Source organism: Myiozetetes cayanensis, unplaced genomic scaffold, assembly GCF_022539395.1.
Source record: "Myiozetetes cayanensis isolate MyiCay16 unplaced genomic scaffold, myiCay2020 scf32, whole genome shotgun sequence".
Lineage (NCBI taxonomy): Eukaryota > Metazoa > Chordata > Aves > Passeriformes > Tyrannidae > Myiozetetes > Myiozetetes cayanensis.
The window spans coordinates 4,551,096-4,564,332 of NW_026087544.1; the positions used below are offsets into that span (position 1 = coordinate 4,551,096).

Consider the following 13,237-nt stretch of genomic DNA (forward strand, 5'->3'; position numbering starts at 1 on the left):
CCATGGCTGTGGGTCTGGACACTCCTCGCTGGCACCCCCAGCTGCCATCCTGCTGTGAGCACACGTGATTCGTGTGCTTATGGCCAGCCTAAGGAGGACATCTTTGACATGAGTGTAAGGGATCCAAGGGAATGATTGTTAATAATCTAATTAGTGCTTCAGCAGTCCTCCAAATACACCAACGAGCTGTCATCAGTCTGTTATAATGATTGTAGCACTTCTAGGCCAAACTCAGCAAGTGCTAATTCCCCCAGTAGTACACCTAAATACCTGAGACGTGATACTCAACCAGGCATTGCTGTGTGGCTGCCACCACCCCAATTTTGTTTCTGGGAAGTGTGTGTTGTCCTTGGGAGTGAGGGGGGGGCTTTTCTCCTCTGGACTGGGTAGGGTTAGGGTCTGTTTTATATGTTTCAATCCTGCATGTGCAACTGGATCACACTCATCTTCTCCATTAGTTCACAGGGTCAGTTGTACCCTGATTACTTGGATTACTTGTCCCAAAGAGCAGCAGTGGTGGGGAAGAAACCTTGCCTGTCATCAGGCATCAGGTGAAGGTCTTGCATTGTGGAGCAGGGCCAAGAAAGGGGAAAGTCACTGGAGCAGTTCTAGGCAGGGTATTTCAGGATTTCAGCTTTCCACAAGGCCTGGCCTGGCACAGAGCTGTGGTACCCGACCTCCACGATGTCCCCTCCCGGGTCTCACTCTGCTGCTTCCCTCGTCCCAGCGAGTTCACCAAGGAGCGTGAGAAGGCCAAGTCACGGGGCACGTTCCAGAAGCTGAGGGAGAAGCAGCAGCTGGAGGAGGATCTGAAGGGCTACATGGACTGGATCACCCACGCAGAGGTCATGGACAGTGATCGGGCCCGGGGAGAAGGTACCAGCTCTGCTTGGTCACAGGCCCTTAGTGTGAGGGTTGGGTTCCAAACACCATCCTAGAGAGGCAACGTGGAAACCTCTGGAGAAGTCACAAAGACTTGTTTTGCTTGAAAACCCATGAAACAAAAAGCTTTGTCTTCTGCAGAATGGTTTCCTTCCTCTTTTATTTTTTAATTTATTTCCCGAATCATTTTGTTGAATCTGACCCAAACTAGCAATATCTTAGTCCTGATGCTAAATCTCCACCTCAGCCACTATATTTAATATTTACAGACAATGAGCAAGGCCTGTGTCTCCTTTGACAAAGAGGCACTTGAAATGGCCATGAGGAGCATGAGGAGTGTGTGCCTTTGGTGTGCAGGGGCACAGTGCAGGGTCATGAGCTCACACACCAACACATTCATGAATTTCTTGCCATCCACTTGACAATTCCAAGGGATTAGAAGTGGCTCAGGAAAAGAGCCTCCAACATGTCCCTCCAACATGTTCTTCCCAAGGGGCTCCAAGAACAGCCTAGATTTGTCATTCCCTCCTAGGTATGATGCCATCGGATGAAGGAGGGTCAGAGACAGAGAGCTTGTATGAAATTGAGGGCATGAACAAGTGGATTCTCTTCTTGTAAGTATGCTCTGGCTGAACCACCTGCTGCTCTGCACAGGTCTGTCTGTCCCTCTGCTCTGTCTCTCACTTGGTGGCCTGACTGGGCCAGGCTTTCCTGGTCAGCCACTGGTTTTTGGGAGAGACCCAGGGGCTGCTGCTCAGGTGAAGATGCAAACATCAGGGCAGCAAACAGGGCATTTTGCTGTGGTGCTGGCAAAAAGCTCTTCAAGGTGAACATCTGCTGTGGGACCAGGCCCCAAGCATCCTCTCATGGCTCATGCAGCACAGCAGGTAGTTTAGAGCTGTGCCTGTAGCCCCCAACCAGGAGGTGCTGAAAGCCAAAATGAAGCCAGGAGGTGTTTGTGTGAATGAACTGCAGGGCCTGAGTGCATGCACTGAGTTCCAGGGGCAGGTTATGGCCCTCATCCCTTTCCAGGGAAGACCCCTGGAGGAGGGAGCAGGGATGGATTTGCCCTGCAGGCACAGCCCAAGGAGGTGGGGCTGGCCTGCTGGCCGGCCTTGCTGATCCTTTGCCATCTCTCCAGCCGTCAGTGGAGGCGTTGGAACCGAATGTTTCGTAGGAGGTGCAGGGATGTGGTGAAGTCCAAGTTCTTCTACTGGCTTGTCATCCTGATGGTGGCACTGAACACCCTGTCCATCGCCTCTGAGCACCACATGCAGCCAGAATGGTTGACAGTGGTGCAAGGTAAGCAAAGAGCCTGAGTGTGTGTGCTCTTAGGGGCGTGAGTTTGCATGGGGGACACACAGAGCGTGTGTAGATTGTACCATAAACACACGTGGCACACTGCCTGCACCTCCACCCACACGTACACACAGAGGCACATGGAGCACAGGTGGGCACACACATGCACACACCCAGTCCAAGTGCCTGCTGTGTGCATGGACTCACACACCTCATACACAGACATCACCCCTCTCCTCATCCTCCTCCCCTGTGTGCTCCCCGAAAAACAGCTTGGTGGGCAGGGCAACACCCCCCTCCTTCCCTGCCTGCCCTGCCCACGCTGGGATTGAGGTTGGATCTCCCTCCCCAGACAACTCCAACCGGCTGCTGCTGGCCCTGTTCGTGGCCGAGATGCTGCTGAAGATGTACGCGCTGGGGCTGCGCCAGTACTTCATGTCGCTCTTCAACCGCTTCGACTGCTTCGTGGTGTGTTCGGGGGTCCTGGAGATCATCCTGGTGGAGCTCGGCACCCTCTCCCCCCTCGGCATCTCCGTGCTGCGCTGCATCCGGCTCCTCCGCATCTTCAAGATCACCAGGTTGGGGAGGGAGCCCTGTGGGCACTGGCATCACTCACGGTCCCTGCTCATCACTGGCCTTGCCCCCGGGGAAGGCTGCAGCACCGAGCAGAGCTGGTAGCTCCTGGGTGGAGCAACGAGGCCAAGCTGGGGGTTTCTGTCTCCGGGACGTGGTTTGTCTCTGGGAGTGATGAGAACAGAGCTGAGGTCCCACTCTACCTCTGGGTTCTGGGATGCTGTAAATGGGGGTGCTATGGACCAGGGCTCCTGGCTCCTCTTTCTGGCCCCAACCCACTGTGTGTTCACCCCTCTTCCCCATCCTGCCTGCTGGTGCCCTGTGCAGGCAGCAGTGTATCTTGCCTGTCACACCATGCCTGCAGCTTCGTTTCTTCCTCCTGGGGCCTGGCTGGAGCAGTCCCAGTGCCCAGCCTGGGTCCAGAGTCCCCCTTGCTGGGCTGCTGGCACATCACCTTGGATCAGTTGGTCTGTTCCCTCTGCCTGCCTGATCCTGCCCACAGCCTTCCCCACTCTTTCAGCTCCCACACGCTCCTGTCTCTCCTCTCCCCAGGTACTGGACATCTCTGAGCAACCTGGTGGCCTCCCTGCTCAACTCAGTCCGCTCCATTGCCTCTCTGCTCCTCCTCCTCTTCCTCTTCATCATTGTTTTCGCCCTGCTGGGCATGCAGCTCTTTGGGGGCAAGTTTGATTTCGAGGACATGGAAGTGCGGCGCAGCACGTTCGACAATTTCCCCCAGGCCCTCATCAGCGTCTTCCAGGTTTGGGGCTACGGGAAGGGCAGTGGGGGGCTGGAGGGCAGGGAGCTGGGAGTCTCACCTGGGCTGTGGGTGTTTAGGTAGGAGCTGGGTCTCAGGGGGATGTGGCTTTTTGGGGTTGATACAGCTTTGAGACACAAGCAGGGAAATGCAACTGGAGTCAAAGCAGTAGTTCAAGTTCAGGGCTGAGCAGGGAAGGGGATTTGACCATGGGGCTGTGAGGGATTGGGACTAGAGCCAGTGGGGCAGGATTGGTCTGTGGGCTACTGCTGTGCTGTGCTGTGCTGTGGAGGCTCTTGAGTCTGTGTTACTTCTCTATTCCCAGATCCTGACTGGAGAGGACTGGAATTCAATCATGTACGATGGCATCATGGCCTATGGGGGCCCGTCCTTTCCTGGCATGCTGGTCTGCATCTACTTCATCATCCTCTTTGTTTGTGGGAACTGTATCCTCTGCCTGCAAAGCCAGGCCCAGGCTCCCTTCACCCAGCCCCAGAGCTTCACAGGACAGGGAAGGGGAGAAGCTCCTGTCAGCATCTCAGTGCTTGCCTTAAGCTTTTCAGTTCAGAACAGCAGTGGAACAAACCATGGGCTTCAGGGTTGCACCAGTGGTGGCTGGAGTCTGGGATGTGGGGGAAAGCACACCCAGAGAAGGTCTGGATGCCCAGCAGGCAGAGACTCAGTCAGAGTGGGGACAGCCAGCCCAGAGCTCAGCGCTCACAGAGTGCTGATTAAAGATTACCAATCGGGGTTATCTCGAGGGCTCAGCTCCAGGAATAATTCTCAGGGCACACACAAGATGTCCTGGACACCTTGGACAGCTCTGGCCACATCCTCCAGACAGGATCCAAGCCCACCTCCTTAGCACTGTTCCTGCAGATATCCTCCTCAATGTCTTCCTGGCCATCGCGGTCGATAACCTGGCCGAGGCCGAGAGCCTGACTCTGGCCCAGAAGGCCAAAGCAGAGGAACGCAAACGGAGGAAGATGTCCAGGTGAGCACTGCTGTCCCTGGCCACGGGAGCTCCCAGACCTGGTGCTTTGGTGTGAGGGGATGGAATGGCGTTGCCTACGGCCCCTGCCCAGAGTTCTCTTCCCGCTCTTCCCTCCTCTCTGCTCAGAGGTTACCCGGAGAAGTCTGAAGAGGAGAAGCAGGTGCTGGCGAAGAAGCTGGAGCAGAAAGTAAAGGGAGAAGGGATTCCCACAACAGCCAAGGTCAGTGCTGGTGGGGCTGGGCCATGCAGAGCTCCTGAGCAGGGACCAGGCTCCTCCTCCCACCAGCCAGGATGGACAAAGGCTTGGAGCCAGGCTGGGTCTGGACTCTTGGCCAGAATCAATCCTCACCTTAGCGTCCACTGGTGAAGGGGGCTCTTGGTGACTGGGACCATGCAGGACAGTTGCCTGGTGAAACAGCTCCATTGCTGGGGGATCCTTTTCCTCCAGTTCTTTTCCTTGGCCACAGCCCATTGTCAGTGGCTGAGGTGGGGTGGTGCACACCAGTGTGGTGGGGAGCAGAGCAAGTCAGAAGTATTCCAGATCTCCCTTATGTCCACACCAGCACCCCCCATTTGCAAACACCTCTGTTCAGCTGTGCTGACTGTGTGCTGAGCTGCCTCTGAGAAGCATCTCACCAGCAGCTACTTCCCTTTCACCTTCCAGAGATGCCCCATGGAAACTCACCCAGGAGTTGCTCCATATCTTATTCCAACCCTGGTTTATTTGCAGGGCCCCAGGCTCTTGCCCAGCACACGTTTCCATTTCCCATCCTCTTGGTGTTGCTCTTTGTTTTGATTGCAGCACCCCTCAGATGTTTTCCCCCACCCAGCTCCAACCTGGGCCAGCACTCCATGTGCTTTTTTATGGGCCAAATGCAGAGATACTGCTTGTCCCACATGGCTTCCAAGATGAGAGGGTCTGGCCAACTGACACATGCAGCTGCATGTCCTCTTCTTTGTCTTGTTTCAGTTGAAAGTGGACGAATTTGAATCCAACGTCAACGAGATCAAAGACCCCTATCCTTCTGCGGACTTCCCAGGTAAGACTTGTCCCTGGCAGGGCAGCAGGAAAGCTGAGGGGGCATTGCAGAGGGATGGTGTGTGTGAGGAGCAAAGACTGTGGTGACCCTCTGCCAGCCTTGGGGTACTGAGGTCCTTCTGGCACAGATGCCAAATCAGGATCACGGGATCGGAAGATTGTCCATAAGGTCATAATTCCCTCCCTCTCTGGATGATTCTTTCCTTTTCCCTCCTCATGGCCACCCTGCAGGTGATGATGAGGAAGATGAGCCTGAAATCCCCCTGAGTCCTCGGCCACGTCCCCTGGCAGAGCTACAGCTGAAAGAGAAGGCTGTGCCCATGCCTGAAGCCAGCTCCTTCTTCATCTTCAGCCCAACCAACAAGTAAGCACTGCCCCTTCTCCCTGCCTTGTGAAACCAGGCCTGGTCCAGGTGCCTCTGGCACTGACCCTTCCTAGTGGAGTCCTGTTTCTGTGTGACAGTCAGGTCTGAAGGGGACCAGCTCATGGGGAAAAGCCTTCTGTGTGGATGGACTGACACAGACATCCCTCCATGTGGGCCTTTCTGTCCTCAGGGTTTGGCCATAACCCTCTTCAAGGCTGCCATGGCCCTCTCTGATCTCCCTCTGGCCCCCTGCAGCATCTCGTGGCATTTCTGTCCCTGGCAGGTTTCGGGTGCTGTGCCACAGAACTGTCAATGCCACCTGGTTCACCAATTTCATCCTGCTCTTCATCCTGCTCAGCAGCATCTCGCTGGCAGCTGAGGATCCCATCCGGGCCGAGTCCTTCCGCAACAAGGTGCCCGTGGAGATGTGGAGGGTTGGGGTGGGTGGTGAAAACCTCATGGAGTCCCCCAGCTCCCCAGTAAGCAGGGACTTGCTTGCCAGGTGTCCTCCCCAGGCAGGTGGCTGTGGTTCCAACCCTGCCTCTGGGAGGGCAGTGCACCCTGGCAGGGGAGGCTGGGTGTGTTTTCCAGTCAAGGTGCCTCTGGGACAAGTTTTTACTGCTCTGTGTCTCAGTTTACTTCTGGGTCAAGAGATCCACCTGGGAGTGGTGTGCAAAGTTACCTTGTTTTGAGCCTGTGGTGACTTGTTTGGTATAGGGATGTCCTGTGAGGTGGCAAACTGGGCCTCTGGTGTGTTCAGCGCCCTGGAATGCTGCTGGTGGGAGCCATGGCTCCAGTGAGGCACAAATGCATCTGGCAGGGACTGAGAGATCTCACACACAACCCCTTCCCAGGGCACTCAGTGCTTTTGGGGATCAGATGCTTTTCAAGCCTAACTCACCTGGAGAGGGAGAGCTTTGTCCCAGCTGCAGGTTGGATCATTGCACTGGAGAAAACCAGTAAAGCTGGGGGAAGTTCAGGAGTCTCCTTGGCACTGGGTTTGCAGACCCTGTTGAGCTGGATGGGCTCCCCAGTCCACAGCGTGGAAGCAAAACCCCAATTCCAGGATGTTTGAAGACACTGGAGCATTTCCCACGTCACCCAAATCTCATCCAGTTCTGGTGCTTCTGTCCCCAGATTCTCGGATACTTCGACATTGGTTTCACCTCTGTCTTTACAGTCGAAATCGTCTTGAAGGTGAGTCCTTCTCCCCATGGTCCTGCCATGGGCATGGCCTGGCACGTGGGTCTAGACTGCTCTGGCCACGGACACTCATGCACTTTGGGCACAAGCTGAAGGTCCCGGTGAGGAGAAACTGCTGGCTAATCCTCACATCCCCAGAGTTCATCCACGCAGCGTGGGTGGTGCCTGACCTGTCCCAGAGCCCTCCAGTGAGGTCAGGCAGCCAAGTCAGCTGTGCTGTGACAGGGGGACAGATCAGATTTGCATTCTGACATGCCATTAAGAGAAACTTTGGGAAAGGGAAAGCGACAGCAGTGGGAATCTGGGGAGAAAAACAGCAATCCAAGCCACTGCTGTGTGTTGCTCCCACTCCAGGTGTCTTTACTATTCTCCTCTTTAATTTGCTGACTGACTGGGAGAGTTTTGTCTCCAGCCAGTGCAACACAGAGGATTTCCAGCTGAAGTCAACTTCATGCCAGGCTGCACAGGTCCCCAGGGATGGGGTCCCCAAGCCATGGAGCTGTGAGGACCCCCTTGTGCCTTGTCCACCCCAGGGCTGTGGAGGGACCATGCCCCTGACTCCTGCCCGGCCTCTCTCCTAACTCCTTCTGCTCCCCAGATGACAACCTACGGTGCTTTCCTGCACAAAGGCTCCTTCTGCAGGAATTCCTTCAATATCCTTGACTTGCTGGTGGTTGCTGTCTCCCTTATCTCCATGGGATTCGAGTAAGCACCTCCCCATGCCACGGGACGGGTCTGTTCAGGCTGGCAGGGCAGCTGGGGGTGGTGGGTGGAGGAGGAGCAGTTGGCCCAAGGGCTGCCCATGTGCTTGGGGGGGACAGGGCATGGACAACTGGGAGGCAGACAAGCTCCTTGAGTGTCAAAGGTAAAGAAGATCTGGGTAGAAATTAAATTTTGCAGCTGCTTTCTCCAGCTGCAAGTGTCCCTTGGCCTTATGGGGGTGATGGCCTAGTGACATCTGCTTTACTCTGCTGTCCCTTTCCCCTCAGCCCTGGCTCCAGCCTGGATTCTGTGGCTCCTTGGTGGGGCTGTGTCAGCCTGGCCCAGGCAGGGAAATGGTCCCATCTCAGCTATGCCTTCCTCCCCAGGTCCAGCACCATCTCCGTGGTGAAGATCCTCCGGGTGCTGCGGGTGCTGCGGCCTCTGCGAGCCATTAACAGGGCGAAGGGGCTGAAGGTGAGCCAGAAGCTGGGACTGGTGGCCCTCAGCCTGTGGCAGCCCTCCTGGGAGGTTTTGTGGCAGGCACTGCGCCCTGCTCCCAATTCCCACTGTGGAAGGGGTCTGCCCAATCCCTCTGCCCTTGGCAGGCTCCCACTCCTCCTGGGGCCCATCCCTGCAGTGGGAGGGTGAGGGACACGGAGCAGGGGCTTGCCCCAAACACAGTCACACGTGCACTGTCCTCCCCCTCCGCAGCACGTGGTGCAGTGCGTGTTTGTGGCCATCAAGACGATCGGTAACATCGTGGTTGTCACGACGTTGCTGCAGTTCATGTTCGCCTGCATCGGGGTCCAGCTCTTCAAGGTGAGGGGCGTCTCAGGTGGGCAGGAGGGGATGTTCTGCTCGAGCACATCTTGGAGAGGTTCTCCTGGGCATCGCCTTGGGCAGGGACTGACTGTGGGCTGGGTGAAAGTCAGAACTCCGCAGGGATTCTGAAGTCACAGCAACACCACGGCCACTTCTGGTCTCTGTTAAATGCAGGGCAAGTTCTACAGGTGCACAGACCCATCCAAGCTGACGGAGAAGGAGTGCAGGTAAGAGCTCTCTGCGGCTCCCAGCGGGGCAGTGGCCAGGGATGGGAGCCAGGTGGGATGTGGGGGGTGGTGCTTGTGTTCCTGCATGGGGATGTTGCATCCAAAAAGAGGTCTCATGCTCTTCTCCCTTACCTTGGGGTAAATCAGGAAGAAGCACAGGGCTGTCCTCCTCTCCCAGGGACTAAGGAGACCCCAGCCAGCACTGCAGTGTGGCCTGAGGGGGGCCCTGCCAGTGAGCACTGTGTCCCTTCTGCTGCAGGGGCCAGTTCATCAACTATGTGGACGCAGACCCCACGCAGATTGAGGTCCAGGAGCGTATGTGGGTGCACAGCAACTTCCACTTCAACAACGTCTTCTCAGCCATGATGTCACTTTTCACGGTCTCCACCTTCGAGGGCTGGCCAGAGTGAGTCTGTGCCAAGGGGAGAGGTCTGAGCTGGGAGCAGGGCACTGCCACAGGCCTTGGCAGAGGCTGTGGAGCTGGCAAGGTCATCCCAGCAGCCCTGTCCCACCGTTGTTGGGTTTGGGATGTCCCCAGAGCTCTCCATAACCTTCAAGAGGAGAAATGGTCTTTCCCCCTGATTAAGATCTCTGTTGCCTCGCTTTCCCTGCTGTAGGCTGCTGTACATGGCCATTGACACCAATGCTGAGGATGCAGGCCCCATCTACAACTACAGGATGGAGATTGCAATGTTCTTCATCATCTACATCATCCTCATTGCCTTCTTTATGATGAACATCTTTGTGGGCTTTGTCATCGTCACCTTCCAGGAGCAGGGGGAGAATGAGTACAAGAACTGTGAGCTGGACAAGAACCAGGTAATGGGACTGCTGGGGCAGAACAAGGAGGACCAGCCCTGGAGCTGGCTCTGCTGGGGCTGGCTGATTTGGATCAGCCCTTCTTTGTGGTGGCAAGGCTGAAAGCAGCAGAGGCATTGGCAGAGGACGTGGGACATGCTGGGGAGGACACTGGGCAGGAGTGGCTGCCAACCCCTGTCATGCTCCTGTGCTGAGGCAGCTTGAGTTTAGGGTGCTGGGGTGATGTGAGCCACACAGGAACCCAGCAGAGATGGCCCCAGGCTGCTGGGGTAGGACCGACCTGCTCACAGCCATCTCAGTGCCCCCCTCACCCCTTGCTCGTGTGATGTCTTCAGGATGCTCTTGACCAGCCCTGGGAGAACATGGGGAAGTGCCAGGATAAGCAGGCAGGCTCTAGGCTGGAGGGCTCAGACCAAGGGCAACATGGGCATTTTTGGAGGCAAGAGGTGACTTTGGAAACTCGTCCCACATCTGGGGTGCATTTGCAGGAAGCACAGCGGGTACAATGACCTGCTGCTGGCCCGTGAGGCTGGGCTGGAAGAGAAGGGGGGTCCAGCTTGGGTCTGTGGGGGTGTGCAGTGGTGCTGGTGTTGCTGTGGTGGGATCACACCTCCCTGCCTGCCTGCCCTCCCCAGCGCCAGTGTGTGCAGTACGCGCTGAAGGCTCGCCCGCTGCGCCGCTACATCCCCAAGAACCCCTACCAGTACCAGATCTGGTACGTGGTCACCTCCTCCTACTTCGAGTACCTCATGTTCTTCCTGATCCTGCTCAACACCATCTGCCTGGGCATGCAGGTAAAGGGCACAGTGCCCGCCGTGGGGGGTGGTGGGGGGTGTCTGGGGCAGCGGGGGGCTGGCTCGGCCCTGCAGCCCCCAGAAGAGCTGCTGGTTGTGGGGGGGTTGCTCATGGTGGGACTGGTGGCGCGTGGGGATCCCAGAGAAGGGGCTGCAAGGGGGGAGATTTCCTTTTTGCTGAGCCATAGGCCTGTCTGTGGGAGGGGGGTCTGCATCCAGCACGCACCTCTGAGCTCACAGCGGAGGCTGGACCTGCTGTCAGCTAACGTGGCTCCTTCTGGCTTATCCTCAGCATTACAACCAGTCTCCAGAAATGAACCACGTCTCAGACATCCTCAACGTGGCCTTCACCATCCTCTTCACCCTGGAGATGGTCCTCAAGCTCATGGCCTTTAAAGCCAAGGTGAGAGGAGGGCATGGTCAGCATGGGGGGCAGGAGGGGTTTCAGGCCAGGCCAGGGGGTTTCTTTATCCTGCATTTGGCATTTCTTGAGTACAAACACCCCCAGCCCTGCAGCTCCAGAGAACTTCTCCTCATGACACCCTTTTGGACCCCCATGTGCAGGACCTGGAAGTTTCTAGAAGGAGTACTGCTTGTCAGGGCTACCCTTGCTAAGCCAAACCTGATCCAGTCCAGCTGGCCCTTGCTCCCATCCTCAGGGAATTTAACCCCACTGGTGGGGTCATAGCTCTAGTCACCCTGATCCAGCTTCCTCATCTCACTCCACTTCAAGACAGGACCAAACAACTGAGCAGAGGATGCAAGGTCTGACCACCATCCATTCTTGGGAAAGAGGGTCCATCTGGTACCCCTTCCTTTGGACTCCAGCATCTGTCTCCTCCTTGCCTTAAACCCTTGGATGTTCACTCCTCTCCTCTGGCTCTTTCCTGACAGGGCTACTTCGGAGACCCCTGGAACGTCTTTGACTTCCTCATCGTGATCGGCAGCATCATCGACGTCATCCTCAGTGAGATTGATGTGAGTGTCAGGGGGCTCGGGCACGAGGATGTCCCCAGCCAGGACTGCACTGCAGTGCCTGCCCTGGGACGGGGCAGGGGTGCTGGGGCAGTGTCCAGCTCTGCCCTCTCCTCTCTGCCTGCTCTGCTTGGCTCTGAGGAGGGACAAGCCAGGATCAGCCCCTGGCACTTTTTGAACATCCCCAGATGGCCAACATGTCACAGTGCCCCTTACCTTCCTGTCCTGTGACAGCCCTGTGCTCCTCTCTGCACAGACCTGTGTGTTGGTACAGCCATCCTCCAGCCCCTGGGCTTCTCAGCCTTGATGAGCTCCCAGGTTTCCTGTCAGTGCCAGCAGATTTCATCTGTCACCATCTCCTCCAGGTCCCCATCCTTGCCCCCCAGCTCTCTGTACCTGTGACTTGGTTTGCTGTTGCCTGTCGGGCATCACTACACCCTTCCCCAGCCTGCTGCCACTCAGAACTGAAGTTCAAAAAGGGTGCTCAGGGCCCTGCACTGGGTAGAGATTGGGGAGCAAGAGACCACTTGGCACAGATGCCAAAATCCTGCTGTGCTTGGCCGTGGGTCTGTGGGGATGCCCAGGACAGGTCACAGGTGCCTGGAGGAGTCTGATGCCCTGACTGGGCTGGCAGGGACTGGCCCAGGGACTGTGCTTTGTGTGCCACAGCACCACTGACAGGGGTAGGGCTGTGCAGAGAGCCAGGCAGGATTTCAAGAATGGTCCTGTGTGGGCTGAGCGTCCTGGGTCTTTTCCCCCAGGGCTGTACACAGGGGCACTAAGAGCACTGGTCTCCTTGCCCAGCCCCCCGAGGTCTCCAGGGACCTCTGTCACAAGGACCCTGCTCTGGCAGTGATCATTTATGTCCCCCAGAGCTGTCTCACCTTTCCTCTCCCAGCATCACCAAGGGTTTCTCAACCATCTGGTGGTGTGCAGGGGGATTGAGATTAGGATTAGGAGGCACAGCGAGGGGTTGGGGTGGGGACAACCTCACCTCCCCTTCCGGTAAATCTCCTCCTTGCTCAGAGGTCAGCACAAGGTGGGTCTGTCACCTCTGGTCCCCAGAAGGTGTTTGCAGCCATCAGGGCACCCGTCAGAGCTCATTCCTGGTGGCACCCAGGCACCTGATGCTGGTTTGCAAAGTCTCTCCCCTTCCCTCCCCTTCTCTCCTCTTCCCTTCCCTCCCCTCCTCTCTTTTTCTCTCTCCATTCTGCCTCTCCCCTCCTCCCTCTCTGACTCTCAGGGTGAGGCAGGGAAGAGCTGTGCTGTCAGGAGCCCTTTGCTACCCACCCCAGCCAGACCCTCACAGCTCTTCAGTCACTGACTTCACAGGGATTTCACAGATTATTCTGAGCTGGAGGGGACCCACAAGGATCACCAAGGCCAGCTCTCAAGTGAATGACCCACAGAGAGATCAAACCCACAACCCTGGTGTTATTAGCACCACGCCCTAACCAGCTGAGCTAATCTCAGTGCCCCCAGATCCTGGGGCATATCGAGGGGTCTGAGGCAAGGGATGGTGGAGCTCTGCCTGCCCTTTCCCTCTGCCCTTTCTCCTCTCCCCAGTTTCCATCTTACTCTTTCTTCTGTGTCTGTCTTCTTGTGCAACTACCCATCCCTCCCTCCCTCTCTCCCTTTCCATCCTACCCCACTTCTGCTCACTCTCTTGTTCTCTTGACAGACTATTCTTGCCCCCAGTGGTGGATTGTACTGCCTGGGCGGAGGCTGTGATGGCACTGTAAATATCAGCTGCACGTGCCTGCTGTGCATCCTGCTGCCTGTGGCCA

At 56.7% G+C, this 13,237-nt stretch overlaps 1 protein-coding gene across 1 annotated transcript in view; it reads left to right on the forward strand.

Annotated features, from left to right (window-relative positions):
• CACNA1S (calcium voltage-gated channel subunit alpha1 S) overlaps window positions 1-13,237 on the forward strand; it is a 30,753-nt gene that overhangs the window by 8,401 nt on the left and 9,115 nt on the right. Inside the window, 22 exon segments of the mRNA XM_050326796.1 lie at window positions 728-876; window positions 1,415-1,496; window positions 2,024-2,184; window positions 2,534-2,759; window positions 3,307-3,514; window positions 3,837-3,957; window positions 4,391-4,505; window positions 4,632-4,725; window positions 5,476-5,545; window positions 5,776-5,908; window positions 6,192-6,321; window positions 7,046-7,105; window positions 7,710-7,816; window positions 8,200-8,287; window positions 8,525-8,632; window positions 8,810-8,862; window positions 9,122-9,268; window positions 9,480-9,681; window positions 10,317-10,475; window positions 10,768-10,878; window positions 11,370-11,453; window positions 13,132-13,188. Of these exon segments, the coding sequence (XP_050182753.1) occupies window positions 728-876; window positions 1,415-1,496; window positions 2,024-2,184; window positions 2,534-2,759; window positions 3,307-3,514; window positions 3,837-3,957; window positions 4,391-4,505; window positions 4,632-4,725; window positions 5,476-5,545; window positions 5,776-5,908; window positions 6,192-6,321; window positions 7,046-7,105; window positions 7,710-7,816; window positions 8,200-8,287; window positions 8,525-8,632; window positions 8,810-8,862; window positions 9,122-9,268; window positions 9,480-9,681; window positions 10,317-10,475; window positions 10,768-10,878; window positions 11,370-11,453; window positions 13,132-13,188 (2,665 nt within the window).